General features: G+C 36.6%; 1 protein-coding gene and 1 long non-coding RNA gene across 2 annotated transcripts; one reads left to right on the forward strand and one right to left on the reverse strand.

The window, feature by feature from the left end:
* Positions 1-901: 901 nt before the first annotated feature.
* LOC131149775 (uncharacterized) lies at positions 902-1414 on the reverse strand. Its single transcript, XR_009135293.1, has 2 exons — positions 1304-1414; positions 902-1145 (listed from the first exon to the last, which is right to left on the reverse strand). It is a non-coding gene; the product is annotated as an uncharacterized LOC131149775 (long non-coding RNA).
* Positions 1415-2242: 828 nt separating this feature from the next.
* On the forward strand, positions 2243-9156 carry LOC131148442 (early nodulin-like protein 1). Its single transcript, XM_058098140.1, has 3 exons — positions 2243-2422; positions 3097-3734; positions 8955-9156. Exons 1-3 carry the CDS (start codon positions 2243-2245, stop codon positions 8962-8964), a joined length of 828 nt encoding a protein of 275 aa, XP_057954123.1. The 3' UTR covers positions 8965-9156.
* Positions 9157-19993: the final 10837 nt, after the last annotated feature.

Below are 19993 nucleotides of genomic sequence, written 5' to 3' on the forward strand. Positions count from 1 at the left end.
AAATTCAACAAAGAAATATAATTTTAAAATGTTCATTGTTCACTCTTATCATTATTAGTGCTTTTTTTGTTTATAGTGTTAGATTTTTTTTTTTGTATCCAATACCTTAATAAATTCAAAGTTCATATTTATTTCTTAAATTGTCTTTCAAGAGTGATAAATTTTGCTTCTATTCAATCATATTTAATTTTTGGAAAATTAATGTCATAACTAAGATCTACTTCACTTACAATATATTCACTTTCAAAATTAATTCAAAATGACACTTAGCATGCAGTTTAATGTCATAAATAACACTTTCAAATAATAAAATCTTTGTTACCAAAAAATTGATAACATCTTCATTATTTTTTAGACATTTTAGATTTTTTGTCATGTAAAATTTATTTCCTTGTATACAATATATTGATTTGATACCATTTGTAACGCTCCGACTCCCTAAGTGGGCCTGGAGTGCTATTAATCCATTCATTTACCTGATAATCCACATTTTAATATCATTTATGTACCGAAAAACAGAACTATAATCTTCAAACAAATATAATACCAGAGTTTTCTAAATCTATCTACACACCATAATAAACCATGCTTCCACCTGTATTCGTGTATATACATATCTCCAAAATATAACCGACACTTTCAGTATTCACAAATACCAATATGTTTCACAACCATCAATTTATCAGAAAACTTAAAACATAAAACATAAAACATAAAATATTTACATTCCCAAAAACATTACTTAAATATTTATACCCTTTTTCTCATATCTCCATATGCTCAAATATAAATTTGTAATTCCAAACGTAGCCTTTATTTATTTATTTATTTATTTTTTAATACCCGACTTTGATTTGAAAGTCTCGAGGGGGACATAAAACATGAGGTATAGTTAGAATGTGGAGCGCATTACTTAACCATAAAATTTAACTCATAAAGGCATTTATTTCTCGTGCTTGTCTCTTATTTAAGGAACAAGCTAGTAATACAATACAATAATTAATTGCAACAACAAGTAGATTTAGCGAGACAAAAGGAATTTCCACGATAGGTATAGGCAGTGCAGAGCTTTTTGCATTCCGCTTCGCTGCATGGCATTTGGTACGGTGTGCCATTACAATACTTTTGTGCGGCCATCAGATTGCCTGTTTTTAAATATGAAAAATAGGCAAAGAAAATAAAAAAATATATGATAAATCAATGAAAAAAAATTATTTTACTTATAAAGAGACGATATAATGAAATTAAAACATAATGGAAAAAAATAAAAGGAAAGGAAAATGGAGACAGGAGAGTTGGTTACCCGAAAAAGAGAAGAGGAGAATTAGTATGACCGCAATGACAGGAGACAAAACCTTCATGGTGGATATTACACAAAGTGTCTTACTAATTCACAATTTGATGATGGTGAAGGTTGTGCACATCCCCCTTCAAATTTATAGCCCGAGTTTTTATATAACTTCCCATAATTTATCAATAATTAATGATATCTTAATGGTGCTATTCCATTTTAAAAGCATTATTTTATTGATTATGTTTTCTTATTCATGTCTTTTAATCATTTTTAATCGAAACTTGAAAAATGCCAGGATCCTATTAGGAAACATTAAATGCTATTTGTGAAAAATAAAGAATTCATTCATTCATTTATTATATACATATATAATTAATAACATTTCCTTCTTAGTTTAATGTAGAAAATATACTTGTTTCTTGTAAAACATGTATATTTATGTAAATGACTATCTACATAATAGGTTACAACCTTTGGTATGCCCGCATAATGGTTCATTATGTCGTTAACCTTTGGGTTGCCAATGCATTTGCTTATATAAGGACATGTTTTACAACAAAATGAGATAATAAGATGATTAATAACATTTAGTTCTTAGAGAACTAGACTGTTGAATTTCTACAGTTCCAAAATTTTTTTCCTCTTTTATTTCATTTACAACACGTTATCAGTATAATTAAGTCTCTAATTGTTGACATCCCAATTTTAACCAGGCTACCCCTAGAAGCCCCGACACACAAAGTTGACTTCATGCCCTAGGAATTGGAGGACCCTTTCAAGAGACCCAATCGAGTCCTGATTTGTTTTCAATGAGTCTCGTTGTTTTTACAGAATCTTGGTTTGGTTTCGTTGAGTCCCGGTGTGTCTACTGAGTCCCGTGTTGTCTTCCAGGAACCTCGAAATTTCAATCGAGTCTCGGTGTGTCTACCGAGTCCCGATTTGTCTTCCATGAGTCTCAGAGTTTTAGTTGAGTCTCGGTATGTTTTACCAACTCCTGATTTGTTTTCGATGAGTCTCGATCCGTTTTCGCCGAATCTCGATGTCATTGTTGAGTCACGGTTCGTTTCCAGTGAGTTTGGTCGTTTTTTCCGAATCTCGATGCCTCTACCGAGTTTAGGTTTGTTTTCGGTGAGTTCGGTCATTTTTACTGAGTTTTGGTTCGTTTTCAGCAAGTCTGGTTGTTTTTACCAAGTCCCGGTTCATTTCGACCGAATTTCGGGCATCTTAAGAAAATGGAGTTCGGGTCCTCCTTTTTCTGGGAAATCAAGTTTAACTTTCGGCCGAGTCTCTCTTTTCGGAAAGACAAGGGTCGTTTTAAAAAAAAAATAATAATACAAAAATTCTAAATACTAGTATATTATTATTATTATTACTATTAGTATATTATTACTACTACTATTACTATTATCATGTCAGGGTATTATTATTATTATTTTCAAAAACAAAACAAAAAAACAATAAAAGAAAAAAACAAAAACGGCCTTTAAAGGCCGTTTACACACACACAGGCGAGGGGGGGAGGGGGCACTATTCATTTTCCGGTGGATTTTCTCCAGAAAGCAGGCTCTTCTGCGCTCTCTCAGTCTCTTTTTGGGGGGGGGGGGGGGGGGGGGGGGTGGTGGGGGTTGGGGCGCGGGGCGCGGGGGGGGAGGGGTGGTGGGGCTCATTCTCTGAGAGATCTCCATCCCATCTCTCTCTGTTCGGCAGCAACTCTCCACCACCAACAGCAGCCACTTCATAACCCCCTGCTCCTCCTCGCGGCCTCCATCTCTCTCTCGCTTGTTCTTGGCCATCTCCATTAGCCCCGAGCACCACCACCATCTACTCTCCTCAACACCCAGCACCTCTCAAACTCCCACAGCCCCGATTACTACTCCCCAGCCGAGCGACCCAGCACCTCCACAGAACCACCATCCTCCACCAGATCCCCTTCGACCAGCGAGCCAGCTCCAGATCCGGCCTCTCAAACTCACGCAAGCCCCCTCCATTCTCGGCACCAGCAACCCAAACAAACCTCCACCCAATCGAGCTACCATCTCCCTCACGAACACCTGCAAGAGTCCCCCATATCCCTGCTCTCCCCCTCATTCTCTCGGACCATCACCATCCTTGTCTCTCTCTCTCTGATCTGCACTTCTCCCCCATCTCCCTCTCTCTGGTTTACCCACAGTCCCGAGCACAACCACCTTCATCTTCCCTCTCGGCTACTCTCCCCCCAGCTAAGCCACACTAGATCCCACCTGCAAGCACCAGCCGTGAAGAACACACCTCACCACCTCTCAGCCACCAGCCCCCTGCAACCTCAACTCTCCACAAAACCAAGGAGCACTTCCACAGCAACCATTCAGCTCCCTCTCAAACTCCAGCAACCCGAGCCACCACCACTAGCATCACCAACTACCACGGCTCCGCCCCCTGTTCGGAGCATCAACAACTCCAGGTGATTCTGTTTCTTGTCCGTTATTCATGTTGTTTGTTGGCCCAAATTTCCCGGAAATATATGAGGTGTTGATGTTGGGTTGTTGTGCATTTCCAGAGTTTTATTTTTGATTAAGGATGCAGGGTCTCCTCCGATTTGTTTCTGCAATGTATGAACTCATCATGTGGTAATTGATCCAATGAGTGCAAGCTGTTTGATGAAATGCTTGAGTGAGATGCTGAGTTGTGGAGCTTGAGCTTGGCACCACTTACACACACTGTACACCTACATACACACGCTTGGACACCCACATACATACTTTTTGAACACTTCTACGTACATTGCTAACATGCATTTAACCACACACACTACACATGCTTTCATACACCTGTGCACTTCATTCATGCACCACTCTCATTGGGTTATGTTGGTATGGCTGTGAGGTGTTTGTGAAAATGCCGGAGTGAAGACACACACCATTACACACACTACTCACACATTATTTCACATACTGTTCACACACATTTACACCTACTGTTCACACACATTAACACACACTGTTCACACACTTTTTCACACACCCTCACATGCTCATTTACTAACTTTAACTAACATTTTATTTTTTTGCTTGCATTCATACTAACCCTAACACATGCATCTACTAACTCATACTAACATTTAATTTTCTGCACTCTAACATCTAATTTCCTATACTCTAACATTTAATTTCCTGCACCCTTTTAATTTCTTGTATACTAACTTCTAAATTCTTTTATACTAACTTTTAAATTCCTGTATACTAACATTTAAATTCCAGTATACTAACTTTTAAATTCCTGTATACTAACATTTAATTTCTTGTATACTGACCTTTAATTTCTTGTATACTAACATTTAATTTCTTATACCCTAACTTGCATACTAACACATGCTAACTTGCATTCTGACATTTACTTGTATATTATTTCCTTTACACACATTTATGCACACACATTTTGCATACGTTGTTTACACATGTTTGTGCACACACATGTTACACATGTTGTATATATGCATGCATTCACATACACCCACGTCCACATGCACGCATATGCACACATTCATATGCATTCACATACACACGCATTCATATAGACTCACATGCACGTGCACACACATGCATGCATGCATTCACAAACGCACACACTCACGTGCTCATGCGTGTACATGCATGCCATTTCACACATAAGCACACATTCGCATTCATACGCATGCGTGAACACACTCACACAAGCACCTCTGCGCATTCATGCGCGCACTTACACACACCATGCGTGCATGCTCCTTCTTGTCCATACATGTGTACACTTATGCGGTACATCATCTTTTGTGACCTCACCCGTACATGCAGGTTCACATGTATTCACATACTCACACACACATGCATGCACACATTCATCCACACATACGTGCACATGCAGACATGTGCATACATTCATACACCCACGCATGCAGTCACACATACACACGTTCACATTCATGTACATGCATGCATGTACTCACACTCAAACACACACATTCACGTGCTCATGCATGCATGTCATCTCACATGTACACATGCATGCATGCATTCATACACCATGCACGCATGCTCATTCCCATCCATGCACACGTACACTTAGGCATTCCAACACCACCCATGACATCATCATTTGGGTTATTGCTCATCCATGCGTGCACACACATTCATACACGTGCACATCCACGCACGCACACACATTCATGCATGTACGCACATTCACGCATGTACTCATTCATACATGCGCACATCCCTGCACGCACACACATTCATGCATGTGCTCATTCATGCATGCCCACACATTCATGCACATACATTCATACATGTGCACATCCCCACCCGTGCACACATTCATGCATGTGCTTATTCATGCATGCACGCACATTCGTGTGGTATATTTATTTGGATGTGCCTTAATATTTTGGAAGTAAAATAAAAAGACGTACCATTATATTTAATTTTGGGGATAATTGTCAATTAATTAGGTAACGTTTGTAGAACGGGTGTGTAGGGAGTGCTAGTACCTTTCCTTCGCATAACTGAACTCCCGATCCCGATCATATAACGCAGACTGATTCTAACCTTAATTGAGTGGTAATCAAGTGTTTTAACTACACTCTAAAAGGTTAGTAGCGACTCCAACATCCATTTTTCACGAAATTAATCAAATCCACTTTTTATTTCGCCCACCCTAGGGCACCCTCGCTCCTGGGGACGTCGCGGCACTATGCATAGATATTTAATAATTTAAATGTATGATTATTTTATATATTATAACGCTTTAAGGCATGTGTGTTAGATTTTGGGGGCAATTGGATCTGATATCTGCTGTTGGTTGAGTTAAAATACAATAACAGTCACCGGACCAGCATTGGAATGACACCACATGAGGCTTTGTATGGTCGCCGACGCCGATCTTCGTTGTACTAGGATGAAGTAGGCAAGCGGTAGATTTTGGGACCAAAACTTGTTCAATAGACTTCTGTAAAGGTCAAACTTATTAGGGAAAGGATCAAGGCAGCCCAGAGTCAGCAGAAGAGTTGTGCGGATACTCGTCGACTGGAGCTAGAATTCAAAGTAGGTGATATGATATTCTTGAGGATTGCTCCGATGAAGGGGTGATGAGATATGGAAAGAACGGCAAGCTGAGCCCTAGATACATTGAGCCGTTCAAGATTCTAGAGAGGATTGGTTCGGCGGCGCACATAATAGCACTACCCCTAGCGCTATTTAGGATACACGATGTGTTCCACGTGTCTATGTTGAGGATGTACGTTCCAGACCCCTCACATGTGATCAGTTATGAATCATTGGAGATCAAGGATACTCTAGTATATGAGGAAGTACCAATTTAGATTATAGATAAGAAAATACAAGAACTGCATACTAAGAATATACTGTTAGTGAAGGTGTTGTGGCAAAACCATGCAGTTGAGGAGGTTTCTTGGGAGTTAGAAATAGAAATACGCTAGAAGTACCCGCAGCTGTTCAGCGAGGGTTAGTGCCAGACGGGTAAGGGTATGGTTGTATATGGAGGGATTAGAGTAGGTTGTTTAGTTAGTGGTGTGTAATTTTAATTATGGATAGTCTTTGGAAAAATTTGTTATGGTTATTGTAATTTCCCAAAGGCAGTATTGTAACCATGGTATTCCTCTACCATAAGTGAGGGTAGTTAATAAACGTGGGACAGGGCTGCAATGTAGGTGGCTACTGACTCTTCTATAGACAAGGGTAGTGAGTTAAAAATATAATTGGTAATAGTTAACAAATTTTGAGAACAAAATTTTTGTAAGGAGGGGAGAATGTAGTGATCCTCAAAAAAGAAAAAAAGAAAAAAATTAAATTAAAATAAATTAAAATTTAAAAGAAAGAAAGAAATAATATAATATAATATAATAATAATAAAATATTATATATATATATATATATGTTAAGTTATCCCTGAAGGATCAAAGATCCTTTAGGAAGTTTTTTTTTTCTCTCTCTCTGCGAATAGAGAGCCTTCACGCAGCTCCATTTCCCCTCTCTCCCACTCTCCTTTATCTCGTCTCCGATATCCGGCCAATCGGAAATCCAAAAATACCATTGGGTTCTGCTCGTCTCCACCAACATTTTTATCGGAGCGGATCTGTTGTGAGAGTGGCGTAGGCATATTTCCTAGGGTAAGACCAATTCTCAAACTTACCTCAATTTCTCTTAAATTATAAGCCCCATTAGCGAACGAAAATTGTCAGGAGACTCGTGGGGAGATTCTTTACAATCTAGTTGGAGCGAGTTTTCGAATTGGAGCTCCGGGGTACTAATCTTAAATCGGGGGTAAATTTAATAATTTAAGCTTTTATTAGGCTATTTAGGGTATTCAGAACATAGGGAAATTTTAGGGAAAGTTGCTCTAGGCATTGTGATGAATAATGTAGTGAAATTTCAGGATTTCAAGGGTTTTTGATCACCTGGGGCGTAGGCCGGGGTGTTATCGGACTTTTCTAGGAATCAGGTAAGGGGATTAAGTTAAGTTAGTAATTTTATGAAATTTGAATCAATTTAATTGTTATGTTTATATAAATTTATTTATTTATTTATTCATTTGGGAATTTAAAGGTTATTTTGAAAACCAACCGTTCGAAAAGGATTTTACAAATCTAGGATATATGATATGGTATTTTTGAATAAAATGAAAGAAAGGTTTGTTTGTTTATATGGATATAATAAAATGTGAAAAATCGTGCGGTAGATGATTTAATTTGTATGGATTATTGTATATCTGGATTTGGGATTTTGAAATACTGAATTATTTGTGAAATACTGAATTATTTGAGAAATACTAGAAATGCTCGCGAAAATACTGAAATTGTTTATGAAATGTAGGAATTTGAGCTAACAGCCAGTGGTCGGGTATTGTTTGATTGGCTAAGGGTCAGGATTTTTATATGATGGTCGAGGGTCAAGTTTTAATTGATGGCTATATGCCAGATTGTATTTGTGGCTAGGGGCCAGGTTTTTGGAATAACAGGAAATATATGTGAATTAATATTTTAAATGGTGATTTCTATTATCTAAATTGCATGATATGCTTTAGGAACACTGGGGATCAGTGTATTGTGAGTACGGTACCATTACTAGTTAGACCATTTGCATCCACACTATCTGGATAGAAGTGTAGGGGGTCCAGCTGATTGCCTGCGTGAGGTTGAAGTAAGGGCGTCAGACCTGCAGCTTTGCTGTGGATGCCTGCAAATGTGTTTGCAGATGATGCTGTTTTTTTGACTTTGTTTGGGCTGATCACCCAGGCTTAGTGTAGTCTTCGGGCCGCACAACCCATCCCATGGGAGAAGTAAATGGCGTGTTTATCACAGGGAGTGTCTTATATGCATATCTGTTTATTTATGTGAATACGAATAATTAATAAGATAACTTGGAGGGCTTGCTGAGAAAGGCGAGTGCCCTTGTAGCAGAAATGGTATTAGAGTAGAGGGAAACTACTTATATGAGCGGGTAATCTTTTCTATCCTTGGCTAATTGTGCGTGTGAGTGTAAATTAAGAATGTTTTCATAAATGTGTTTATCTATTTAGTGAAATGGTTATTTTCTCTACACTAAATGCATGCTACCCACACACTGAAATTAATTTAGTCTTTCCCTTACTGAGCTGTGCCTCACCCCTAATTTACAAACTGTCTTTTCAGGAAATCCTAAAGATTGGGTCTAGCAGGCTAGAGGAGCCAGACTAGTGGTGTAAATTTTATATAGGTAGTGTGCAGATAGAGATTTTATTTTTGTTTAGTTTTATGAGATGTAATTATGTGAAAATAGATATATTTGTGTATAAAGATAGTTAGAACTCTGGTAATGTAATTTGAGGATTTTATATTTTATTTTCGTTGCGTATGTGTGTTTTATATTTGATGAATAAGATATCAGGTACATTGACGTCACTAAAGTAGCACTCCGGGCCCACATGGTGGGTCATGGTCGTTACAGATGGAATACATTAAATCAATGTGTGGCTAACATGAGGCTTGTGTACAATATCAATATATATTCATTATTTTCAAATGAAACCATAATTATAAAATCATTCTCTATTCCTACTCAAACACATGCTAGGTATTTTACCAACAAGAGTTCTCAAGGATTGAGGTGATTATCCGCCCATACAAGTAGCACCCCTCTGCTCTAATACCTTAAGCAACTTACGGTCACAACTAAAGCTTATTAGGGTACTTACCTTACTCAGTAAGCCCTTAGGTGGTTAGTTTATCTCGTACTCACACATTCACACAAAGGTTTACTGGCAGAAGTTCCCAAAAATAGGGAAGATTATCCGCCCATATAAGTAGCTTCCCTCTGCCCTAATACGTTATGCAGCCCAATATAGCTACATCTGATACCTATCAGGGCACTCGACTTTCTCAATAAGCCCTCGGGCAGAGTGTTTACGTCGTCTTATACACATACTATAGTACAATATACAATACATTTCTTTCTTTACTTTGTATCTGTTATCTCTGTATTAAATAATTTCACTTCACATTTCACATTTAACATTCATATTCATGTCATTCTCATCTACTGTTTTCATATCCATTGTTCTCATATCTGCTGTTCTCATATTATCAATGGTTAAAATAACAATTATGTGTTTAGAACTCTCTATACCGATGGAAAAATCATAGTCATGCTTCCACCCCATGACGGGTTGTGCGGCTCGAAGGTTGGACTTAACCCTGGTCGGCCCACTAGAGCTAAATCAATCACATTCTATAGTCTATAGGTCCAATTAGCTATTCTCATACTGGTCTAGACTCCAAGAGAACACTACCTTTCCTAGCATAATCGACCATCCCATCTCCACACACTCTCTAAGACGTGCGGGTGCACTAGCGCTTCCATAAATGCTCGCAACAATATTGTGCCTATTTTGGTCCACGAGAGTTCTCAAACCATACATTGTAATTTAACATTCTCAAACACATGTAGAATAAATCATATCACATTTTAATTCTCAATACATTTCCAATATTTCTTGCATCTCATACATATATCATAGTTCAACACTGAAACTTCATTCTACTCATGCCATACCATTTAACAACATATTTCATACGTTTTCTATAAAATAAGCCAACCCACATTCATCATTAACATATTGAAAATATACGTTTAATTTCTTACACAATTATCCATAAAATCTATCGTTTTAACTTTCCATTTTCGCAAATAATATCTAGTAACACAGCCCTAGGCTCAGAAATTTATAATTCAAACAGTTGGCTTTTCAAAACTCGCATGAAAATCATATACACGTGTACATAAAATTTCCATTTTCATCGGTTATTTTCTCAAAAATCCTGATTTAATATATTCCCCTTACTTGATTTTCTAAACTATGCCAGTAGGGACCCCAAAAATGATGCCTGCGGTGCTCACCTGAACCTTGAATCAAAACCCTAATTTAATCAGATAAACCCCAAATAACCTACTATTTCAACATTATCTCAAGTCATAAATCTCAAATAAACGTTTTAAATCCCAGAAACTAAGAATCCTAACCCTTACCTCAACTTTGGAGCGATGTCTGGAAAGGCCAGTTTAGAAATTTGTTCCACTAGATGTGTAGAGAATCTCCCCTAAAACACTGTAGCGGTTTTCGTTTGTTGATTTGGGTTGAATCCGAGCTGGATTCGTAGAGAGAAGGTAGAAAAAGGCATTTTAGAGAGAGACAAATGAAGAAAAAATGTATTTCTTCGTGGAGAAGCAACCTAAAATCTTCTTATACACGATGTTGCCAAGTGGCTTCGTTGACGAGAAGATAGGGTTCATTGACGAACCACAAAAGGGAATTCGTCGATGAGAGGATGCATTCGTTGATAAAACCTAAAATTTGAAATTCTCTCTCTCAAGATATGTTTGTCAACGAGGGACTAAAATTTGTCGACGATCCCTAAAAGATCACTCGTTGACGAAGTCAGAGGATTCGTCGACGAGGTCTACTGCCTTTTTCTTTTTAAATTTTCTCTTCTCCCCTTATTGTTTATTTATCTACCCTATTTATTATCTTTTCTAATTATTTTAATCATTATAATTTTCTCTACATACATATAGCTACTGTACCGTGCTCTTACCATGAGATCATCGTAATAGGGCTCTACTATCATATATGGCAATTTACATCATATAAAACTATAATCATCATTCATTTCATAAAACTGTACATAATTCCGTGAACATATCTGCTAGACACTAACTCGGTAAAAACTGGAGTATCATAAACTCGGGTTTTAGCCGTTATATCTCATATCGACATATAGCCATCATATCTCATATCATGGCATATAGCCATTACATTTGAGTATTACACAAAACCTGCTCATTTAATGCTAATTAAAAATTATACTCATGCCACACAATTTTCATCTAGCAACTCATACATAAATCATCTGCTTGAGAACATAAATACTGCTGCTAAAACTTGGGTATGAATATTTCTAGGTCTTTATTTTACCAAATATAGATATATAGGTAAGTACGAAAAAAATGGAGATAATCAACCCTACTGTCTTTTGTTGGTTTTAAAACAAGTCTATGGTTTGAAATAACAATTTCCAAAGCGGTAAAAACATTCAAAAAGACCAATACTATATTTTAAAAATATCATATTTGAATTTAAACGGTTGGTTTTGAAACTAAAGTCGGTTAACTGAACCCTAGGCCCAGAAACCATAGAAAAGCCATAACTATATATATATATAAACCATTTTAACATCCCATTCAATTAGAACTCATAAACATAACTGACATAATATAATCTCCTTACCTATTTCCTGAAAAACATTCGATATGCTTGAAAATCGAACCCTAACTTTTTCCCGAGTTCGAGAATCTACTCCGATAGACTCGTAGAGATTCACCCGTTGATCCTCATGGTAACTTTTGATCGTTGATGCAGGCAACGAACGGCGAAAGATCGAAGAGAGAGAGAGTGTGGGCGCTGGTGTGTGTGTGTGTGAGAGAGAGAGAGAGAGAGAGAGAGAGAGAGAGAGAGAGAAGAGAGAGAGAGAGAGAGAGAGAGAGAGAGAGAGAGAGAGAGAGAGAGAGAGATATATAAATATTTGATTTCTTAACAATGAAGCAATTGAAAATTTATTTATAGACCCCTTGACCCGATCAAATTCGTCGACGAAATGACGCTTTCGTCGATGAACCACATAAGGCCGTTTGTCGAAGAAAGAAGGGCCTCATCAACAAACCCTAAGCTTGATATTTTCGCTCGTTCTGGATCTTTTCGTCGACGAGAATTGGGACTTCGTCAATGAAGCTTGTTGTTCCTTTTTTAAAAATTTTCCTTTCTTCTTTCTTATTTAATTTTCTTATTTTCCTAGTTCGGGTCTCTACATATATATTCATCTTGAAACGCATTTTTGGAGAGTAAAGTTTATGTTTCTTCACATGATCTCTTTTGATAAATATTTTTGAAGGAACAATCAATCTTATTTGAATCTTTAAGTACTTATCATATATATATCTTTAACTCAAAGAATATCATTTGCAAAATGCCTTTCAAAGCAAAACCCTAGGTTCTCCTATTTTATATTGAAAATATTGTTGGAGAAATATTTTATTAGGGTTCAAATCTCTGAAGCATCTTATTATATATATCATATTCAAAGATTACATAAATTATTTTGAAAGACACCCTTATTCTACTAAGCACATTTCATATCATATTAGAATGCATGTATTTAAGCTTTTATTGTGTACATCTCTGTTTGTATTCAGAAGCATTTCATATGTACAAAATGGTATTATGTAACGATTTGGTTCAACTTGTAAATTGAATTGGGAAGTCTCTACCCCGTAAGAGAGAACAATTTCAGTTCAGCTCGAAAATTGAACTGGAGAGTCTCCACCCCGTAAGGTAGACCAGTTGGACTCAGCTTGGTAATTGAGTTGGGTCTTGGCACTTCCCGTAAAGTGTGGTTGGGTTTTGGCACCGCTCGTAAAATGTGGCTAGGTCTTGGCACTGCCCGTAAACTTTGGCTGGGTTTTGGCTTGACTCAGGAAGTGTAGCTAAGGAGTGTTCGCCCCGTAAGGACATTGTAAAAGGTTTCTGCTCCACTCGTTAAGTGAGCATGGTTAGTGGAATTCATGGGGGGTATGCCCAAGGTGAGGACGTAGACTGGTTTGGCCAAACCTCGTTAACAAATCTCTATGTGTCTCACTCTCTATCTAATTTAAATTCTTGCACTTTAACTTCTGTATGTGTATGAATGTTTGCTTAATGTCATAATTAATTGCATACACATATAAGATATACTGCACATGTGTATGTTTAGTTTCATTATTAAAATTATTTTATCATATACGCATGTACAATGAATGAGATATGATTTGTGGTGAATCGGCGTAAATGTTTAAATTAACCAAAATATTTTTAAAACCCAATTCACCCCCCTCTTGGGATCACACTAATTCCAACAAATAGAATACAAAGAAAATAAAAGAGGAAGTAGAGAGAGATTTGGGGAAAAATGGAGAGAAAGGGAAGAGAGAGTAAGTGGAGAAAGAAAAGAAAAGAGAGAAAAAAGGGGTTTTATGTAAATACAAGTGGGGCACATGTTACCATACGTATGATGACACGTAGCACACTTAGGATTGCACGTTTGGGGAGTGACGTGGTGCAATCCTGGCCGTCCAATCCATGTTTTTTTAAGATGACCGAATCACTGCCATGTTAGCGATCTGAGTCAAAACTCCCGAGATCAATTAGGACTTTCCACATGGTAGGTGACGTCTTGCTGCAAATATTTTTTTTAAAAAATAATAAATAAAAAATTAAAAAATAATAAGTAGTGTCACATGTTGTTACCGCTGGTTGACACGTGGCCACTCTTCCCTTACTGGGTCAAACATGGACTGACTCGGGTCAACTTTAGTTGACTCGTTGACTCGATTTAGACCAGTTCAATCGGTCCGACTCTTCAAAACCGCTGGTTGAATTATTTAATTTTAAAAATAATTTAAATTTATTTTTAAATTTTAAAATTTGGAAAAAAAAGTTAAAAATCAGAAAAAATCTAGAAAAATTATTTGAGTTATTTTACTTAGATAACAAAAAATGGAAAATTAAAATGTCAAAAATGAAGGAAAAAGTCTTTAAAAATCCTAGAAAACGGCAGAAAAATGTTGAAAGATTTTCAAAAAATTATATAAAATTTTAGAAAAATCTAGGAATGTTTTAAAGACTGTTTTTTTTTAAATCAAATTTGATGAATTTGTTAAGCTGTTTTTTTATATATTCTATTTGTGTGCTGGCATTCCAATGCTTAAAAAAAAGGGTAAAGAGATATTCAGACCTTACTTATATTAGTTCTAAGGGAGGGTTTATCTAATAAGATGCCCTCCTTTGGAGGTCTTATTAGACAGTTATAAATTTCACTTTATTTTATATTTTTTTTAACAAAATTAAAAATTATTTATTTATTTATTTTTTAAGGAGTTAATTAAAGACCATTAGTTTCACTTTAAGGATAATTCATAATTAATTAGGTATTGTTCGTAGAGCGGGTGTGTAGGGGGTGCTAGTACCTTCACCTCGCAAAACTGAACTCCCGATGCCAAGTCTAGTAAATGCAGACCGAAACTACTACTGATTTCTTGGCCTAAGACTAGTTTAGAACCCAATCAACAAGTATTAATTAGGTGAGTTAACTACACCTAGAAAAATAATGGGTTAGTGACAACTCTATCAAACTTTCAATATTACTATTCCTCACCATTCCAGATCCTTCTCTGGGACGTTGCGAGAGTTTGACGACTCCATTGGGGGCCATTAAATTGAATTTTGGTAAAATACAAAATGAAAATTTTGAAAAAATTTAAAATGTTTAACAAAAACTAAAATTATTCATGACAAGTGAACAAGCCCCTATATATAATTCATTAGGTATGAGATGACTTAGGTTTACATTTACCCAAAGGTAGTGTTTGACGGTATGAATTCCGAGCCTTGAATTTAGATTTGTGTAGACTTGAATGAAGTTCAGTACGAATTTTGTTCAAATTCACACAAATGTAATACCTGAAATCCAAATTCTAAAAAGCAAAAACAACAAAAACCAAAAACTTAAAGTCATTTATTCAAGGAACAAGCTAGGAATACATCTTCTTAGTTTCTTTCATGAGTTTTTTCGTATGCAGCAACAGCTCACATTAATAATATTGCAGAAAGACGAATTGCCAGAAAATCCATTAGATTGGCACAAGCTTAGGCAGTCTGATTTTTGCTGGCATGGCGCATTGTATTGTCTCCCACTACAACCACCTATTTCCGTTGCGTTGCAACAACAAGTGGATGAGCCGATGCAAGTGGAATTACCAGTAAATTGAGCGGCTTTGCAAACACCGTGGCAGTCTGTTAGAGTGCATTGCATTTGGTATGTTCTTCCACAACTTGTTTCTGCCATTAAAAAATTGCCTGTTTCAAAAAATGAATGAGAGAAAAACAGATCAAGAAAATAGTTAGTTTCGTTTAATTTAGAAAAATATTAAAATTTTAAAATTACTTTTTTCATGTTTGTTTATAGATGAAAAAGTGAGAAAAAAATTTAGGACGTGTGATAAATTAATGGGTCAAAAATGTTTACGGCTCGCTTAGTTATGGAAAATACTTTCTACTTTGTGAAATTTTCAAGATTCACATTAAAACCGTAGAAAATAATTGCTTAGTTATGACGAAATAGTTATTTTATTTGTTATTATATATTTGTAGATTTCAAAAATAATTACAAAAAATACAACTTATTTATTGATTTTCTAAAAAAATACATAAGGTCGTATTAGGAATCATGTACTTTAGGGCCTGAATCTAGATTTGAAGAAACTCAACGCATAATTAATCCACATAAATCAAAGTTCGAGAAGAACTTAAAATTTGATTTTTTTAAAAAAAAGAAGATATTTTCTATATAGAAAATTTGTAAAATATTGTCGCATCTTTGTAATTATGTGAAAAATTAAAAATCAAATATAAAATTATTTCCACAAAGAAATAGTGCCAAAACTTTTTATTGTTGTTCATTTATTTTTATACAAATCTTTTAAAGCTTAAAAGCTAGTTAATTTTTTTTTTTTTTTTTGTGCAATTCTTTCGAAAACTGAAATGGAAAAAATATATTCTCCACAATTAAACAATCCTTTAATTTTTCAAGTCATTAATAGAGAGAAAATATAATAAAAATATATTTTTCTTAATTTTATTCTTTTTTTTTTTTAAACAAAATTCTTGATCCAAATAACACTTTAAAGTTATAGTAATCATGTAAAGCCTATTGGGGTTATCCCACATCAATTGTTAAAGAAGCTGGTTGTCAGTTATTAAGTGTGAGGGAAAGTCCCACCTCATGAGCTAACTTTTGGGGTTGAGAAGACCCTTAACCACCCAACATTGGTATTAGAGCCACGATTCAACATTTTCCCCAGGATGTTGGGTGGTACCTGCAGATTTGGAGCTTGATGTGTGAGGGGGAGATTGTTAGGATTATCCCACATCGGTTGTGAAAGGGGTTGGTGGTCAAGTATTAAGTGTGAGGGAAAATCTCATCCCATGAGTTAGCCTTTGGGGTTGAGAAGACCATGACCACCCAATAAAACCTTCTATAATTAAGAAAGGAAAAATTTTAGAAATGGAAAACAGAGAAGCGGGAGTTACTTACTCAGAAAAGGAGCAAAGAGAAGTAGTATCATCGCTGGGAGAAGAGGGGAATCTTTCATGGTGGATATTCGATTAAGTGTGGCAAGCTTTGGAGGTGTAGTGGCTGTGGCCATGGTGAAGAAGAGCTGGGGTGGCTAGGTTTTATAGCATGCCGGGGAGGAGACAAAACAGAAATATGAGGGTGGAGGCACAAATTAGTCATACCTGAATTTAGGAAGAGGCACAAATTAGTTATATACGGAATTTAGGAAAAGTGCAGTTTGCTCATGACCAAGTTGAGTTTAAGGGACAAAATTTAAAGGTGCATTCAATGACATGTGGACACGTGGGGTGTTGTTTCTTTAAAAAATAGAATTTATTTTTCAAAAAGATGTTGTGATAGAAGAAAATATATATATACTTTCCATGAATTGTAGAACACGGTTTTTCATCCCGAGTAAAACTTCTTATTTTAGAAAATGCTCCTATGCAATTTTCATAATTTTGTATGGGAAAACCTCATCTAATGCATGCCTATTGTTCACTCTCCTCCCTTCTCAATCAAGAATTATGTATGATGAAACCTGAAATTATTGTGCATATGGGGGAGAAGTTATCAATCACTTACCTTTCATATTTGATTTGATTTTTTATTTTTTATGATTATCTACCTTTTGTGTGTTTTAAAAAATTATGTGATGTGCATTATTCAACGGGTTTTGATTAACTTTTCTTTAATTGCAATCACATATGCAAGTGCTTTCTCTATTCAATTTTCCTTTTTATTAGTAAAGAAATATGAAGGTGGAGGCAAAAATTAGTCATACATGAATTTAGGGAGAGGCACAAATTAGTCATACCTGAAATGAAAAGTGCAGTTTGCTCATGACCAAATTGAATTTAAGGGAAAAAATTTAAAGGTACATGTGGGGGGCATTATTTTTATTTAGACACACGCTAGCTAGTTTCATAGTGGGAAACATGAAGAATACAATGTGGTTATTAGTAGAAAACAAGCGTGTTGTTTAGAAAATTTTTTTTAAAAAAAATAGAATTTCTTTTTCAAAAGGATGTTATGATAGAAGAAAATAAGATATATATATTCTTCTTTCTATGAATTGTAGTGTTGAATTCCACTAGTGAGCTTGTCTCACATTAAAAAATTAAAGTAGATAATGGGTACTTATATACATGGATGGACCCAAGACTCAATTAGCTTGAGCTTTTGGGTCAAATTGGTATTCACCCATGTATATCAAGCCCACCCATGGGCTCCTCCGGTCCTAACAAGTGGTATTAGAGCCCGGTTGGAGCGGTAAAGCCAGATCGAAAGTGATCCCGAAAACATAGCTCTGTCTAGTGGATTGAAACCAAGTTTTGAGGCCACCATCGCATTCAGCTTGCCGAGACGAAGAGAATCGTGCAGACCCTAGCTCGAACGGAGTTCAGACAAGGCCTAACGCCTCCTTATGCACCTTGCCGGAGCAAGACGCCTCACCACACGCCGGTCACCAGCTTCACACGCGTTGCACGCGTCTTCCTCTCCTGGACAACCTCGACCCGACCCGCTGGGAACCCGACCCGACCCGGATACAAAGTCATACCGGGTTGACCCGAGATCTGGTCCTTGACCTAGATCCGACTCGCTGTCTTAGAACCAGCCACGTCAGCGCCGTTGAGTCATCTGCCATGCTAGCTGGGACACGTCAGTGGGTGGACCCCACTGCCACGTCATCGTGCCACGTCAACAAAGTTGACAAAGTTGACAAAGTTTGACCAGGTTTGACCAAACTTTGACTGAGCTTTTTGGAGTCGTTTTGGGTCCATTTTTCTAGCGACTTGAACCATTTCTAGTGTTTTCGATCATTTTGGATCCAACCGCACTATCCATTTGAGTTAATTCCATTTATAGATTAGCGAATCGAGATATCGAATGAAAAAAGCTTAAAAATTGAAATGTTCAGTAGAAATAATTTCGGTTTCTGGAAGATGCAGATAGAAGATTATTTGTTTGGAAAGGAATTGCACTTACCATTGAAGGGTGAGCCAATATCCATAAACGAGGACGAGTGGGAGTTGCTTGATCGAAAAGCCATCGGAGCCATCAAAATGACGTTGTCGAAATCTGTGGCGTTCAATATCAAGCATATAACATCCACCAAGTCTCTGATGGATGCGCTCCCTAATATATACGAGTAGCCTTCAGCCACAAACAAGGTACATCTCATGAAAAGATGATTTACGATGAACATGTTTGCAAGTGAAAGTTTCAGCAGACATTTGAATAACTTCAATGAGTTGTCTGATTAACTCGCCTCAATCGGGATAACGTTTGATAATGAGATTCGGGCTCTACTGATTCTCAGTCAGTTGCCTGAAAGTTGGAATGGTGTCGTTACTACCATCAGTAGCTCCGCAGGAAAATCGAAGTTTATATACGATGAGGCCGTCAACATGATTTTGACGGAGGAAATAAGAATGCTGTCAAACCATGGCTCCACTTCGAGTTCAGCTTTGAACATGAAGAGTCGAGGTAGAGGAAACAGGCATGGACAATCAAACAACCGTGGCAGATCTAGGCCTAGGCAGTCTAAATCCGGAAATCCCAGAGGTACTCAGGACACAGGTTCCTAGAGCACAAAAGTTATTGAGTGACCAAATATTTCATAAGTGTATAAACATACCAAAAAAATTGTAGGAAAGTCAAAATTTTATCTCGATTCTTGTGTAAAAGTTAAAATTACAATTTGACCGCTTTTTCCTATTTTAGATTGTTTTAGATCAGCTAGTGTAGTCAAATTTGATAAAAAGAGAGTCAAAATGCCAGAAATAAAGGAGCTGCCACTTTGACCCTAGCTCACTAACTAGTCCCCCTTCGAGCAGGTTGACCCCTTGACCGGTTCCCCTCAATCCAGTTAACTTTTTGAATTGGTCCAAACCAGTTTTCTTATTTTCTTTATTTATTTGCTTGTATTATATTAATCTTTTTATTTATAAATTCATAAAATATGGAAAAATTAAAAAAAAAATCAG

Source organism: Malania oleifera, chromosome 2 (genome assembly GCF_029873635.1).
Source record: "Malania oleifera isolate guangnan ecotype guangnan chromosome 2, ASM2987363v1, whole genome shotgun sequence".
Lineage (NCBI taxonomy): Eukaryota > Viridiplantae > Streptophyta > Magnoliopsida > Santalales > Ximeniaceae > Malania > Malania oleifera.

Coding starts and splice junctions, on each gene's coding strand:
- LOC131148442 (XM_058098140.1), top strand. CDS start 2,243: ATGAGTCTCAGAGTTTTAGTTGAGTCTCGGTATGTTTTACCAACTCCT. Junction 2,423..3,096: donor CGAGTTTAGGTTTGTTTTCG/GTGAGTTCGGTC, acceptor CATCTCCATTAG/CCCCGAGCACCACCACCATC.